The sequence below is a fragment of the Anopheles coluzzii genome, chromosome 3, assembly GCF_943734685.1.
Source record: "Anopheles coluzzii chromosome 3, AcolN3, whole genome shotgun sequence".
NCBI lineage: Eukaryota > Metazoa > Arthropoda > Insecta > Diptera > Culicidae > Anopheles > Anopheles coluzzii.
Genome location: NC_064671.1, coordinates 1,989,293 through 2,005,963, shown reverse-complemented (window position 1 = coordinate 2,005,963; position 16,671 = coordinate 1,989,293). Strand labels below are relative to the sequence as shown.

Below are 16,671 nucleotides of genomic sequence, written 5' to 3'. Positions count from 1 at the left end.
TGCGTGCGGTACATTTTGGAGGTCTTAGTGTGTGTGTGTGTACGTTTTTCTTTACTCTACACGTTTTTCCTTTCATCGCCCCAAAACGCTAACAAAGCGCACCTCGCATCGGTCTCGGTGAAGGTCTTATGCGGTGGATTTTTCCTTCCCAATTTTCCCCTTACACATGGAGCCAGCCGAGCTGGCGTACGAGTAGGTACGTAGGCGTTTAATTAAATGCCAAATGCTCGAAGGATTTGCTTTCCCTTGCGGGGGCCACCACGCAAGACCATACTCGATTCCCCGAGCCCGTGTGTCGAGGGAGGCGAACGGGTCATTTTCAAGGTAAAATATTAATGAAATCCGAAACCGTGCACGTTTTCCAGCCCGCGAGCGCCCAAGGAAAAGGCATCGACCGCGAGCCAACCGAAATGTTTGACCAGTTTTTCGCAAATTGGTTTCCGTTAGGGTGTTGGGGGTGCGTTGGATGCCCGTGCTGGGGCTGTCTGTCAAGGTCATGAAAGCAATGGCACACACGTTGCGAAAATGGCCGTTGTTTTGAAGGCTCTTGCTGCCAAAAAAAAGACCTGATTAGAAGGAGAAGCGCTAAGTTTCATTGAATTTTATTATACTTTACTAATTATCATCACATCTTTAACGAACTGTTCGTGGTAACGGGAGATCGTAAACCTTGCTAATCACGTACATTCACTTCCTTCACCTCTAAGAATCGATGTTATCTATCTTCGCAAAAACAAACTCATTCCTGCAATCGTTTTATCTAATTTCTGTTGTGGATAAGATTAACTAACTGCGCTCACAGTTCATGCGCTTTCCAAAAAAAGCCACATGTTGCACCAATCGATGCGCCACCCCTACGATAAGCTTCTTGCAATTTCGGGAAAGCAGCACCACTCAATTGATCTTCTCCGCCACCGCGTGAAGTGAAGGTAGTTGATGCTCGTTTAGCCGCTGATTGGATTAAGTGTAATTGAGCATCAACTTACCGCGCCCTGGAGGGAAAGGAAAGCAGCATATCTGCCGAAGAGCGTCACGAGGGGGCCACAGAATTCAGATTCGATTCGAGATATTACCCGGCGAAGAAAGCATAAAAGGATGTGCTGTAAAGAAATCCAATTGCTCGGATTATTGCACACATACTCGGCAATTGCTCGCTTCTTCAATGCTCATTCCCAGTACCCCACGAGTACGTCGGAGTCGGAAGAGTGTGATGGTACCGAAATGCTGAAGCACTACTAGCCCATCGCACAAGCAACTGCGGCAAATTATGGAATGGAACGAGTGTATGTATGATAATAAATTTGTAACATTTCCATAAAAGCATACCCACAGCGTTGTTGAGGGGGACACAAAGCGAAGATGGCACAGGGAGGATTCGAGCATCGAGATTGGAGCTTTTTTGTTTTGTTGATTTTTTTTTCGGTGCTGTTGACGAAGGTACGAAAGGCCGCACAGCTAGGACGTGACGTGGGTTCCGTGTGGTGTCGAAGTCGTTAACAGGAAGGACGTGCCGATTGTGACATTTTCGACGGTTTCCGATTAAAACGGTGTAGTGGAGGAAGCAACCATTTTTATCGGGCCATGGAAAGCCCGAGCATTTGCTTGTTAGGGATTTCGTTTTGTACGCTTCCGAGTCGGAAGAAATGGGTTCACGTAATCGGGGTTGATGTAGAATGTGTAATTTTTTAGGAGATTAAACATGTGAATGTTGTTTTTAGATCCAGACAAATACCATTCAGCTGGTTATATGATGACTAAAGCAATATTGTAGAACAAGATAGTTAACGGGAACGGGAAGCGCTACATGGTACTAGAGATGGAAGAACAAGTTAATTCTATTAAACCTTACCGAATGCCTTCAGAAGATATCATCGCTTGCGAGCAGTAACAGAAGAAAATATGTTTCTTATCTCGATAAAGATCTGCTGGAGTGCTTTCTGAGCGTGACTCCATGTGCCTAGAATGTTAATCCTCTTACTGACAGTGGGTTTTTGTTGCAGGGTTGGATGTTTCTGCTTTGTTACAATACCACCAGCCCCGAAGACACTGACTGACCATGCGCTCCATTCAAGACGCGGTGCAGCTGTCAATTTGCCAAACTGAAACTTATTGTATCTGTGGTGCCAATGCTCGGAGCACTCCGTATGCGCTCCGTTCCTTAATTTACATATTATGATTGCCGCCCTCCTCCAAGCGCAGCACTTGCCCGCATTAGTATGCCTCAATGGAGCCGTGGATTGGTGCGTAGGACGGTATGCAAAGTGCAGTGCGGTGCGGAAACAGGGTGGAACAACCAGACCAAGCCAGTTGTGTGCTTCTTTCTTTGTTGTGGTTTAATTATTCGTGCAGCCTTAATTAATCTACCGGAGCAGCGTTGGATGGGTGGAAAAAGCGAACCGAGAAGCGAAGATAAATTATTCCCCATAGATGTCCTGCGGGCCGGCTCAGACCCAGATTGCCGTGAAACACCAGTTACAACCACCACTGTGCGGTGGTCAATTTCAGTACGGCGAAGTCGTCCAAGAACAACACAGGGAGCTGTTCCGCTGTTGCCTCATCGGTGTACGATAGCCATCAAAAGGTGGAATTGTGAGTTACTGACTGAAACAAGCCATCGACAAGTGGTAACCAACCGAGCGGACATAATGGAGTGCAGATAAGATATGGCCTACACACACCGAATACTGTCCAAAACTTCATGTTTTACCAGACGCATCTGATAGGGAACATGAACTGGGAAGGGAATTGATTGCACTTGCTAGCATTTTTCTTCCCAAGCAAAAATGTGACGCCACGGGGACATTTTTTCCGATTGTTTCGTCAACTAAAACTACCGTTTTGGAATTTCCTGGTTGCCGTTTTGTCTCTTGCCGACTCGCAGCTGTTGCAAGACAGACAGGCGAGACTGACACCGAAAACCATGATGGATAGGCAAACATTCTCGAGCAGCAGCAGCAGCAGCAGCAGCGGCAGCAGCAGTCTGTCAACCAGTCTGTGGACACAGCAAAGGCAGCAAAACAAGCTTTTCACTAGAAATTGTATCCGCTAATTGAAGATGGTAACGAAGACACGGAAAACTCCCCTGGGGAGGGCGGTGTATTTTTCCGGGTTTCAAGATGGCATCGTGTTACGGAAGAAGCCGCCAATGCGGCTTCCCACTCGGCAACAAGCCGTGACAAGCTGAAGAGATCATGTTCAAGCTTGCGATGAGTCACGATGATCGCTGTGCGGAGCGATCGCTCGATAGGATAAATTTAGTTTACGTTCCTTCGCGTCTCGTTATGTGCAAGCCAGCTTGTTAGGTCGTTGGTTCAGCGGGTTCTGCACGGCCGTCCTACGGCCGTGCGCGGCAATAGTCAGTCAGTCAAGTTCACATGCGGCCGGCACACGGTTCTCGCTTTGCTGTGTAGTGTAATTATTCATTTCCTCTTTCCACTGTCAGGCGGGCGGAGGTATGCTATCCATATTGGCCGGGGCTGTCATGTACGCCGGGTACGCCAAAAATTTAGGAGGTGATCATGATGAACGAGGTGAGGAGATGGTGTGACACAGTTCGTTCACCTTTTTTTTTGTGTGTGTACACAACGGTTAGAGAAGGTGTACCAAGGAGGGCATTTGGTGAGGTAAACTCTCGTTTCTCGTGCCAACTTTCGGTGCGTGGTGTTAATTAGAATTATCATAACATCATCGCACCAGCTGCAGTGCCCAAATCGGCGGAGATGGACCGTTGCCGTGCGTCACGGCACCACACGGGAGGTGTGTGTGTGTTTTTATTGTTGCGTCAGATGTTGAACAAGGCGTGATCATTCGGAACAGACAGCGAGGAAAGTGAAAGTGGAAACACATCATGAGCAGAACCGAGCCTCCGAATCTTAACACCATATTTTCGAGGAACTGTTCGGAGGTTCAACACCCAAGTGCCTTCAATTAGTGGCCATTAATTGGCTCCCGGTTGGGACGAGCAAACAGAGGATCTATGTAAGTGAAATGTTGTATTCAGAACCTGTCAGAACCTTTGGGTAATTACGGATGCCAGAAAACACCAATAAAAAAGGTTCCTTTCCAAACAATGGCATAAGACTGCACGACTCATCGTTTCCATGGCCACTGACGGTTAAAATTTAATGACCTTCCGGTGGCGATTGCTTATCTGGCACAGGTAAAGGATGTGAGGGGTTTAAATTAATCGTCATGATGAGCAAACCTTTTCCCGAAAAACTTTTGGGATCGCTGGGCGCTGCCGAAGGTGGTTCTTTCAATTTAAGCACTCGTCACGTTTTACCTGGTTGGGTCGTTTCCTGGGAAGCAGGCCCCCAAACCTGTAGGACCTGGGCGTTGGAGGTGCATTGAAATTCGAGGAATTATTCAAATTTATTCCTTCATGTTTTTTTTTGTCGTCTTCGGTCGCAGGAGGGATGAAAGATGAAGGTTCACGCGCTACCTTTTATGGCTTGGGAGCACCGGCGTTGCGTAAACCCTTTGCTTACTCATGTTTAAGAATATTGCCCTTGACAGTTGCTCGTCAAATTTAAAGCGGGTTTTCTTGTGGTTTGGAGGTTGGTGGCTCTCCACGCTAACCACCCAATGCGAAACCGGGCTTTAGGCGTGTGGTGAGATTTCCCAAGCACCCGCCCTAAACTCCCAAGAACGGGAGTGGATCCGTTCCTACGCAAACGATTACAATCTGCGTGCATACGGCAATCCAGAACTCGAGAACCAGAACCACCTGGGTAGCTGTCGTGTCCCGCCTGAGACTGAAATATTGTCTCGCCTTAAATCGCCCGTTCCACCGCCGCCAACACTGCCTCCAACTCCGTTGCACCGTTTTTCAATGGATGTTAATTAAATTAAGTAATCATACTTTACGACATCGTGCGGGCCACGCATGATCCTCCCACGGGTTCTCACCGCTAGACGCCACAGACCAAACCGCGGCTACGTCTGCAATGCAACCCGTCGTGCGGCTGACGGTGGCGACTAGCACCCAGCAACACAGCTGGTCCGTGGAGGTTGGAGTGCACGTTTACACCTTCTTAAAGGTGTGTTTGTGCGTGAAACTTGATACACCTCCACCTCATCGTCGGTGGGTCGTTGGGCTTTCTGGGTGTGTGCTGGCAGGGCCTACCGTCGTGGGTTGTGCACATGACACACAACTGTTGGCAGAAGATAGCCGACCATATTTGGAATAAAGATTAGAGCCGGGTAGAGCCTACCGGAAGACATTAATTACTTCTTTTGTGCAGCGGTACATGTACGCCAATCACGTGTCGCGGCTCCATTATTGCACACTCTACCCTACGGTCGCGCGGGGGTAGGAGAGATTATGAGTCCAAATGTGAGGCTTTTTCACCGCGAATTGATGTGAGTTAATGCCTTAAGAAGCCGACGTCCTCCGCGCATTGCAACTGCAGCTGGCAGCGGTGGCTTCGTTGGTGGAGTGCTGGCAACGGCTTATGACACTTATTACGCTCGGGCGTCGTGCTCGTTTCGTCACGTTTTCGGTGTGTCTGTGTGCGGGGGTTAAGTGAGGATTGCATCAAAGGCTGTCGGTTCGTCTGCACGTGTGAACGATGCTTTTTGGAAGACATTTGTGGCAAAAAGTGGCATTTTGTTGTCGTTTGGTAGATTTATCTTCCAGTGGCTCAAAGTTCTACAACAGTTGTGTTAAAGTTGATGATGTTGATGTCGTGCTGAACGATGCATCTGACCCGCTTTTCCCGCTCATTAGAGCTTTGTACGTGGCAGCTAACTTTTTGTTTTCAATCATTAACAAAACAGCTTCTATGCTGACGTCAAAAAAAATGATGACACAAAAACGCCGTTACGTCTCTTTCGCGTAGATAGCGTAGATATCGCATGCACGCCAACAAGCGCGGGAACGTTACATAATTTGCATTCCGTACAAAGTGAGCGTCCTAATATGTTTACACCCTCTCCATTTCATTGTTCTGGGGAGTAGCTCATTTCTCACCGACTCGTCTAAACGACTCGTTGCTCGTTGTGCTAAATAGCTTCCCAGCTAACATGAACATTCGTTCCCCTGCTACCCGTGCCACCCGTGATTGGTATGCACGGTTTGACACTCCCCCTCCATTTCCGCGCTCTCCCTTGGCTGGCGCGGACCAATACAGCGGTTAGTACAGTATCAGAATTTTATGTCCTGCGACGTGTCAAAAACGTGCTTCAAATGCCGATATGGGCTTTGGCGCGGTTTACACACGAAACCGATCCCGACCCGAAGCTCACTGTGCTCGTGAGCGCGCTGCTTAACGTATCTTTTTTCCCCTGCCAGGGGTCGGCCGAAGAAGATGGCGCACAAGATATTGGCAAAAACAGAATAAACAAACAACGTGGGCCCCTCAAAAATACAACGGCCAAAACCAACAAACATGAGTCGAGCCGTGGACAGGTGTATCTTGCGATTCGTCTGGGTGGAAAGGGGGGGGACCGACGTGAGCCCCACGATATTGGCATTCAAATACGTCTCCGGCTGGTGCTTCTGCCAGGCCTCTTCGTCTTCCACCATTGTTGGTGGGGATTCCGGTGATTACGTTAGGATGAAAGTGAAAATCTCCCACACGTCATCCTCCTCCCGCACCGGCATCGAGCTGAATATTTGGCAAAGGTGTAACGACTTTTGAATTTTTCATCAACCGGCATAAGCGAGTGAGCCGGGTAAATCCTACGGATGGTGTAACCGTGCTTGCTATCAAGCTTAGAAGGTTTGAGCCTGTACAATACGTCATTCTTTGATACATGAAAAACCTTCCGATGCTATAAAAAGGACTGAGAGCAAAATTGAGAGTTTGAGATCAGACAAAAATGCCCTTGAAGATTACTTTTACATCCGCTGTTATTATTTTCACATTTTCAACAAGAAGGGACTGGCACTGTGTACTAGCAGTGGTATTTCAATTAATTTCCTTTGCAATTGCTAATCATTTGTATCATTAACGGTAATGACTCTCTACCTTCGCTTTGGTTAGGGTACAGTTACAGCTAATAAATCTAAACAGCTTCGACCCAGGAATTGATCCAAAATTTGTCCGAATCCGTTAAAAAACACACACACCCGATCTACTACATGGCTATGCGAAATTATTCTAATTTTAGCAAACGTGAAATGAACCGTAGCGAGACCATGCAGTGAAAAGCTACCAACAGACATACATACACACGGAAACGGTACGGAAAAGCGCACAAAACAGTTGATTCTCGGTTCGCTCGGCCTAGAACACTGCCAATTTGTTAACCGACACAGATGCACATGATCGCGAAGACGATCTTGGCTGCGATCACAGCTTGCGTCCGATTGCACGCCTGCTGTGCGGAATTCGGAAGAGGAACGAACATGCCAGGGTGTGAGGATTTTCCGCGCGAGGAAGTGTGACCTGAAGGGATTTAGTGGGTATGTGTGTGTGTACTCGAAACTAAAGCGAACCAGTTTGGCCCTGACATAATAAAACAATGAGGAATTGAACAAAAAAAGACACACGAGGAACCAGGCGGAAGATGATGGAAACACTGTTTACCAACAACGCGCGCGTCACACCGATCGATCGAGGCACGAGTTCTTTTTCTTTTGCTCTGTTTGAGACTTGAGGTCGAACGAGTAGCATTCGGGCACGTCAAACACAACCCAACGTCGAACTAAATATAGTTGCCAATCCGAATAGAGAACCATTTTTGGAGGAATGCACGCGTCACTTGAGCGTGTGTGTTTGTGATGTTGGTGGGTAGATGGGATTAGATTTTGTTTCGCCTTTCGGTCACTACTTTGTGTCCGCACTTGATCTACGATCGTCATTGACCGGATTGGTTTGGTTCAAGCGGTTTCAAGGGATAAAATGGTCGTTCAACTCCATCGAAAGGTGTTTTCAATTGCGTTCAAAATATTGATCGCTGTTGATGTTTCAAGCAGCAAACAATAAATTAAATGTTTTGTAGAGCAATTTTAATTATTTCTTTGAGAGAAATAGTAAATGATTTTAACGCTTGTAGATCATCCGTCTAAGGGTGGATGCAGGCATCGCCCTTTAAACTGCAATGAAACAACCAAGTGGTTATGCAAAACACAAGATTGCTACGTCATTACCGGTGGACGCATAGACTGATCGCTTCGAAAACACACACCAACCCACCCACTCGCACTCACTTTTCACTTCATCGTTGGCGGTCATATAATTTCACAGCCCTTCGTGAAAAACATATTGATTGCTTCCCAGTACCCATTCATATACGTACGCCCCGTGGCAGCGAACCGCGTACGCCGCCGTTGCTTGTAAATACGCGCTAGTGATTGAAAGGGTTTTTTCTTCTAATTTACAACCAGCGATTTTTTGTGATTTTCAACTGCATCCATACCTTCCAGCATCCCGCTTACACATGGGCTCAATTTCTCCGCCACATGCATGCATTTAGCCCTGAGTCTTTTGTCCTACGCCTATATTTATCTACGGCAAGCAGAAGACGAACTGAAAAACATGCCCGCCACACGTGTGGAAAGCGTAACCAATTTTCCTCCATCCGTAATATATCAATTACCACGCCACCCGTCCCGGTAGCCGGCAGTGATTTGCCACCGGAATGTAAACTAAAATGTCGAACAATTTTATCATCCCACCATGGCGGCGGTGTGTGCATGCATTCACGGCCCAAATACACTTCTTTCCACCCCCGTGGTCCGTACGTGCGTGTGTTGGATCAGTGCGGTCAGTGTGCATATGTTTTCATTTCCTTTAACATTACCCTGCGCGTTGCAAGATTGAATCCAAACGCTTGTCTTCGGTGCAATGTTTACCGGTGGATCATCGCAACCCATAACATCCGTCGATGGTAAGGATAGTTTTCGTCTGGCTGTGCAACCATGTGAAGGTTCGGGGTGTGAGAACTATTTTTATCACAGCACTTCACTCCACTCCACACTAGGCAATGTTTGGCTAAGTACTGGGTTGTACACACGACAAGCCAAGACCGTGGCCACTCTTTTAACGGGTTAGAATGGTGTTCCCCCCAGCATTCGTTCGTGATGCGTTTATTTTGGCACCGAAATCGCGTCAAGTTCGCTGTTGGGCAGGAATTGATTACCTTGGGACAGCTTGAGCGGGGTGTTCGTTTAAAGCCATACGCTCCAACGTTCTTCGAGAGCTACTTCAATGCACCGGTTTGCTATAAATTTGAGAAGTCTTGCATTAGCCCGGTACACGATCTACGCTGGCAGCTGGCCAGAAGGTGTGTTATTCAAGCGATTGAAAACAGATCAGAAGCATAGGGGGGAAGCTTAACTGGACGGCATGGGAACAGTTCTAGCCTACTAAGCGTTATGTTGTTTTATCTTTGAGGTTATTGCGAACAGATTGTTTATATGTTTTCTTCTCTTAAATCCCCCTCATTTTAACACTATTCCCAAGAAAACAAGCGTAACTTCTTGTGATTTTGAAATCCAAAGCACAAACACTCGATAAACATTAATTGGTAGTGCTAGTTGGTCCAGCCGCAACACACGAGCCAAAGGAACCAGTTCCACGACAGGAATCAAGTTTTGAAACGGGGCTAGTTGAGGGTGTACCACACACTACTACCAACGCACCACCCCAGGAAGGCTTTGGTCCGGTGCTGGAGGCCCCGAGGTAGCCGGCGTGCCTAAGATATTCGTCGCCCTCGCACACGGCAAAACTGCTGGACCACTTTTCTTTGTCAATCCCTGATCGTTGATAGAACTACATCGGGCCTGTACGCCCATGCGCGATTAGACACAATCTTGCATGGACACACAAAAACACAAGCGTACAAGCGTAAGAATGTGCCGTGGAGTTTAGCGGAGTGTTATGTCGCTGCTTTATTAGTTCCTATGCAAATGTGCTGTCTGGTCTGGTCTGGTCTGGGCCAGTAAGCGTCTGCGTGGGTGTCTTGTTTAGCAGTGCATACTAATTAAAAAGTGAAAAGAAAAATCGCTCTACTGGAGAGTTATTGGTAGAGCTAGAAGCGATTGAAGACTTGTCTAGTTTTTAAGATCATTAGGTTCGCTTCGTTTATCCACACAACGGTGAGCACATTTGATTGCTTTGCTTGTGAAACCAGCAACCAGTGACATTGATAGCACTGAACTCCAAGCTCAGATCTGCGCTCTCGGAGCTGTCAATGTACTTGCGGTTTGTAATTAATAAAGCAGTTAAGCCTCATCTTCGCTCCGAAGCTTTCCTACAGCGCACCAGTGATTGATGGTATGCCTTTGATTGAAAACCTATTTGAGAGCTTTTTCTCCGAGTTTTTCTCCACCCGCCGCGGGGGGCGTCGCTTCATGGCGAACTCAGCACGAACTGCAGCGCACACTATTGTACCGGTTGCATGCGAAACGATTTTCGAACAATTTTACCATTAACGCTTGCAGGGAAGTAATTATGATCGCTTCGTTCGCTACATCTACTTCTCACCGTTCGCACCTCACATGCAGCTGGTGGAACACCTCTCCCCTCTGCTCAAACAAAGATCTCGTGCTCTCATTTATCACTGCGTGTACAGTTAGCGTATGGTGATAGTGTATGTGTACGTGTGTGAGTTTCTAATGCAAGCTGGAGATGGAGCACAAAGCCTAAGAAGCTGAGCTGCAATAAAAGATGCTCACATGGTATGGCAGCTTGGACCAGCTCCGCGAAACCAATTAAAGAGGAATGGAGCTGCTAGTGGGTTGAGGATGCGCTATTGCAACCGATTTGTAGCGCCGCTGCATCTTAGGATGTGTCGTGTGTGTGTGTGTGTGAAAAAGAGCGACTAATTTCACCAACGACATGCACGGGGCCGGGAATTAAGTTTCGAATTATTCGTTTGATATGCAGCGGTAGGGTGGCCCTGGTGTGGCCATAAACGTGTAAACTACACCACACACCACCGTCACACACTGACAAAGGATCCAATAAATCGACACCGCAGCGGAGCCCACAAGCGTCGGAAAGTTCACCATTTGCGCACCAAAAAGGTCGGGGATGATGGACAAATTGGCAAAAGTGCGAAATTTTTTCTTTTTCTTTTTACCTTTTTGACCCATGTTGCATGTTCCATTTAGGCGTTCGAACGCATTTTATGACAGGAGCGGGCACTGCGAGGGGGGCATTAATAACCTTTCGTCTGCGCTGTGGCGTTCCCTGAACGTGTGTGCGCACCCTCTCCCCCGGGGGGGGGGGGGGGGGGGGGGGGGGGGGTGCGCTCTAGATGTGCACTACCATATGATGTCCGGTTGGAAATTCATCCAATTTTATGATCATCCAGTCCCGATCCAGTCCGTGCCAGAAGGGGAGGAGTGAAGGGGAAAAAAGTTTTATGGCTACGCCAGTCCGGGCCGGACTAGCCTAGGGGTTTTGGTTCCGCTTTTCCTGGTTGTTTTCTGCGCAAAAGGGAGACGAAGGAATTTCGTGGAAACGTGTGTGCATGTGATGGAGCGAGTATTTTTAGAAGATAAAGTCGTTAAATGCGAAACCAATAAGTCTTTATGGTGTTGACTGGCCAAGCGCGCGTTTTCGAAGGATAATAAATACTGGGAAGACTTACGTTTTTGGGGTCGAAGATGTGGTCTACGTGTGGGATAGAAAGCGTTTCTCCGTTTGAGTACTGCCCCTGGGATACTTCAAACAGTTTGGCATCGTCATAAAACCCGGGATTAGTGGATCGAAAACTAAAAGCGTTCGCAGCGAGTGATTGGGTTTTGTGCTTTGTGTTTGTGCGCACAAGCCTGTATCATTCGCGTAAAACTATTAATTTGCAAATTGCAAATGCGTGCAATAAATTATCACGCTCTCAATTCAGCTCAGCACCATTCATCAGCACACAGACACGATAAATCATACGACGGGCGACATTTTGCAGTGGCTCAAAGCCGCTCGACCAATCCACGATCGCCGCCGAACAGAGGCGATCCATCGGCCATGCACAAATTTGGCCATGAGCAAAGCGTGTGCGCGAGGCCGCTGGAGAAAAGAACAAAGGCAGCCAGCTTCAGAATGTTTAATCTGCGGGCGAGCCCAGGCCGGGTGTCGATTTCGGTTGAAACTGGAATTCAGCTCAGCTGATTTGTAGTTCGTTCGCCCGCATTCCACGCGGCACGATGGCGGTACTGCCTCTGCACAAGCTGGTAATCTCAGCCCCAAGCTGCCTCGGTTTGTGTGCCCGTGTGTGTGTGTGTGTGGTATGAAGGCGGAACCACAGCTTATCGGTGGGAGGCTCTCCGGATTTGTGGTTTCGGGTGGGATTGAGGGCACACGCGAGGGAGGTATTAACCATTATGCATTCACTTTCAAGCGTTGTGCCTGACGTAGCAGCTGCGATCCACTAAGAGAGAGGGAGAGAAAGAGAGAGCGAGAAGGCTACGAACACGTGCGCCGACCGTTACAAACTTGAGACCACTTGAGACGGCGCGGCAAAAAAAAGCAAAAACAAACGGCAAACAAAGAGTGAAATCGCGCGATTTTGGTGCGCTTGAATGAATGAACGTTAGAACAACGATGCTTTTTACTGCCGTTTGCCTTGATAATGGGAATGCCGAGGATGGCTGATGAGGTTGTGTGGCAGGGTAACAAGTAAAACACAAAACACGACTGCCGCACAACTGTCTGTAGGTCTGATTGACTTTTTAACCTCTGGCAGCTCATCATCTCGTTAATGCAAAACCGCGAGCAGCGTCCTTCGATTGCACTATCGGATGGCAGATCGGAACGCTCTCTTCCGGTGCATCGGTTTTGCGCCAGTGAATGCACTTCGCTGCGACCGTGATTGACAGCCCGTGCGACAACTTCCTGCGGTTAAAAGGCATTGCCTCGGGCCGACCGATAACGCTGAGCCGCACACGCGGGTGGTCATCCTTTTGCAAGGCTTCACCAATCACCACGACGAGCAGGGTTCAGACGTTCTTGGAAGCGCGATACAGATAGCGTAATATGTTGTTGTCTTTGTTGTCGTTACTGACGGAATCGGATCAAAGACGAGGAATTGATAAACGGCAGCTGGGAACGGCTGGAGGGCAATTACTTACATTGCTCGGCGAGATTTGACGCATTGCCGCTGATAAGGCGCATCGTGAGCCAGATGGTGTACATTGGTGCATATTGGAGTGGAGTAAATGATTGTAAACTAGTAAAGACATCGAGTAAACAACTCTGGCGCTTTCTAAACAAACATAGGTCGACATTGTGGGTCGTCTGATTCATGATTTACTACTACTGGCTGGTTGGAAGCATGGCTTATTAAATGGCACAACAGAAAAACGGGTTTTGCCAGATGACATGGCAAATCTTTGTAATATTTTGATTAGTTAGACGAGTGCTCCGAATCAACATTCAAATAGCAAAATGAAGCACCATCTGCAGCTTGCTGTCTGACACAAAGCAATTTCCAATCCCACGTTTTCTTATCGATTTTGTGTCCACTCTGGTCAACCCTGAACCTTGAACTGCTGCTAGAGCTACAAAGAAACAGTCGGGGAACGTTTGCCCAGACGTGACATTCGAATCATGCTCTTCTCATTCCCAACCGGACCCTAGCACAAAAGGGGGTGGTACCGGCAGAAAATGAAAATGTAATTAATTTTAAATTGGCTTATCCAGGTGCAGGGGAGGCCGCAGGGGAACAGTGTCGCGCTCGGTTGATTTATCTAGAACCTGACCGGCATCGTTGAGTGTTTGTTATGATAATTCAAATCACCCTGCCCAGACCAGCTCCAGACACACCCTTTTTCTTGATGCGAATTAGCGACTGCTTGCCAATGCACACCTGTCTCGCAAAGGAGCAGAGGAATGCTCCAATCACATTCTTTGTGACGGACGGAGAATCTGTTTACAATAATAGTACATCGGAGCGTGCTATACGCCATATTTTTATCATCCAAATGCATTTCCGCTTCAAGGTGTAAATATTCCGAAATTATCTAGTCGCGACCGTGAGCTAATCCCCTTGCCTCGTACCCCCTTCCACTCACCGGTGTGTGTGTGTGTTTTCCCCCGTGGATGGCTCATCGGCAAATAATGACGTCTTGGAACGCCACACTCGCGTGACTCAACGATTCAAGGGAAATCGCGGCGGCGGATTATATGCGCATCGTTCCTTACGAAAGATTCGCTGTCGCCCTGATAAGCTGCTGGCGCACTCATCGGTCGGTTGAGTGTCGAGCCAGACGCAGCACAGTGAGCAGTGAGAAAGTTTGTACCGGGCCCAAAACGCCTGGAACGTGCGGGCTGGAATTATTCGTTGCTCAAAGAGGAAATATATAGACGCTGCTAAACGTGGAAGCCTGTGTGAAGTGCAAAATGCGAGATGTGATGGTAAGTGGCGTTCGTTCCGTATCGCATTGTTTTGTAACACCCTCTTGAACAGTGCTCGGAGCGGTTGCAAGCGTTGTGCTCGCAATACAGAACAATTGCAAATCAAACACACTGGAGGAGGCCAACGGACGCGTGAAGAACTTAATCAAAGCCAGCGTTTTGTATGTGATTGTGTGTGTGTATGTGCGTCTTTATTATATTCGCACTTTTGATAACGATAAGTGACGTTTGACTTTGCAATCTAATGTCGCACAGCCCCGGTGTCGTGGGACGCCCGATAGCGCTCAGTTTCTACCCTGCAGTGCGTGGCGTTGGAAGGCAAATGCCACTCGGTGGGCGAACGTTTTTTTTTTACTGCATTTCTTCAAGAGGTGCATACAATGTGCAAACCTTATTGTGGAAGCAGAAGTTACGATTCGTGCAAAAGCGGTGGTTGTATTAGGTCTACAACGGTTGCATACTTTCAAGGGGACTGTGCACAATTAGTCTGCGGTCGAGATGGTGAAGATGTCGCGCAAATCGATCCGCCAGAAGCTGCTCTCATCTAGTTGCCTTTGCCTTTTGCCGCAGAAGCAACAGTCCATCAAGGATGTTGGAGAAAAGCTGTTGCCAGCGCCGCCGCCGCCACCATCAACCAAGGTGCTGCCTTCGTGTACAGACATCGACCGTCATCGAAATCACTTCCCTCGTTGGTCCCGCATATTATTCAACTCATTAAGATAAGAAGCGAAGTTATCTCATTATCTAATCCTGTGCTGCGTGTGTGTGTGTTTGCTTTTGTTTTCGTTCTTGTGACAGATCCAGCTGGACAGTGGGAAGTGTTCGAGAGAGCGCGTCCAGACAACGCAGCAGCTGTACGAGGCGAACCGGCCGGAGCTTGCCGGCTTGAGCGGTACCAGGAACGTCTTCCGAGCTGGCCGCAGCAGCAACGGCACCGGCACCAACATGATTGACGCTCACGGCAACGCCTTACCTCCGCTCAGTCCCTCCAGCAACAACAACACCACGACCGAGCTGGAAAATGACAAACCGATGCTACCGATGACACCCGCAAGTAAGTACAAGACGATTGGTGAATCCCTATAACTAAGGAGGATAACGTTTTTGGGCGTCGTCGTTTTGACTACTGTCGTGTCTAGAAGGGCAGAAATACGAAAAGGAAATCGATCAGCTTCGCTGACGTTAGTGACGCAAAGAATCGGGTCAGAGCAGGCGGTGAAGCTCTTGTGGTGTCGTTTCGTCGCCTTCGACACACACAAACACACACGTTCAGTGAAACGTGTCCTGTTTATGGGTTCAGCTAATCCTGCGGGGATTAGTGTCAGTAACACGTTGCTTCTCGACGTGCCACAATGCCTCGTGTGCTACTAGGAAATGATCCTAGGCAACACTTGGCGTCGGTATAGTTAGCCACGGTGTAAGTGATTCGATTAACTGCTTTCGGCTTCAACACGTCCGAATTTATTCATGTGTTTGCAGACACCAGCATAATGCTGATAACAACAGTTCCGGGAAATATGTATGACTTTTCGCAACATAACATTTCCCATTGTATGAGCTCAACGGAAAGATGCGTCCAATTTCCAAGCAAAAATAAGGTAGCCTAGTAAAAAAGAACTCCAGAAGCAAAAACCTTCCGGTTCAACAAACCTTGGTTGCGAATTTAACGAGTCCCTGCTTGGTCCCATCGCACTTCCCCCAATGCGTTCAACCATGCCAACCATGCGGCACTAATAGGAGCCCAAAACATAAATGAAGCCCCAAACACGTGATGGTGTAACAGTGGCTGGTAATACGTTCGCTTCGCTTATTGTAAATGCCTTATCAATAACAATTTTTCTTTTCCACCACGCCTAACTGCCCGCCCCTTCCCTTTCGCTCACTCTCTCTCTCGCTTGACGTCACCCGGTCGTACAAAGTAACGAAATACGCATTCAATATGACCCGGCGCCCGGCTCCAAAATGGCAATAGAGCCACCTTTTCCATTTCCGAGTAATAACTTCGTTAGGCACCTGGCAAGCCAGTGCCGACTTTCTCAGGTCCAGTCCATCATCATCATTGCCTTCCATGAGTATATCGACATCGTTGTGTCGTGTTGGCTGTTTCGTATCGAGGGTTCGTTTGGGCGCCTTTTTTGTCGTCCCTCTCCAATCGCCAAGGGTGGAAAATCGAATCAGGATGATTTTTCGCTCTATCGCTCGTATGTGGTGCTTTTTCGCACTGTCTCGAGCTGGTAGAGGTTAGGAGAGGCAATTTTGGGGATTCGCCAAAAATTACAACGAAGCTCCATCGACAGTGACTGAATATAACACACATCGAAGCTATAGGGAGTTTGGTTTTGTATTTTTGTTTCTGTTATTTTGT

At 47.9% G+C, this 16,671-nt stretch overlaps 1 protein-coding gene across 8 annotated transcripts in view; it reads left to right on the top strand.

Annotated features, from left to right (window-relative positions):
* The window catches only part of LOC120959454 (dual specificity tyrosine-phosphorylation-regulated kinase 2), a 58,819-nt gene that overhangs the window by 26,517 nt on the left and 15,631 nt on the right, over positions 1 to 16,671 (top strand). For 5 of the 8 annotated variants that reach the window (XR_005752198.2, XR_007452582.1, XR_005752197.2 and 2 more), the window contains exon 3: positions 15,105 to 15,360. Coding sequence is in view for 5 of the 8 variants with exons in the window: in XM_040382844.2 (XP_040238778.2) it covers positions 15,105 to 15,360 (256 nt within the window). In the remaining 3 variants the exon portion in view is untranslated. Of the gene's footprint in view, positions 1 to 14,131; positions 14,307 to 14,584; positions 14,995 to 15,104; positions 15,361 to 16,671 lie in introns of those variants that run through there. The other 3 variants (XM_040382847.2, XM_040382845.2, XM_040382846.2) reach the window with 3 other exon arrangements.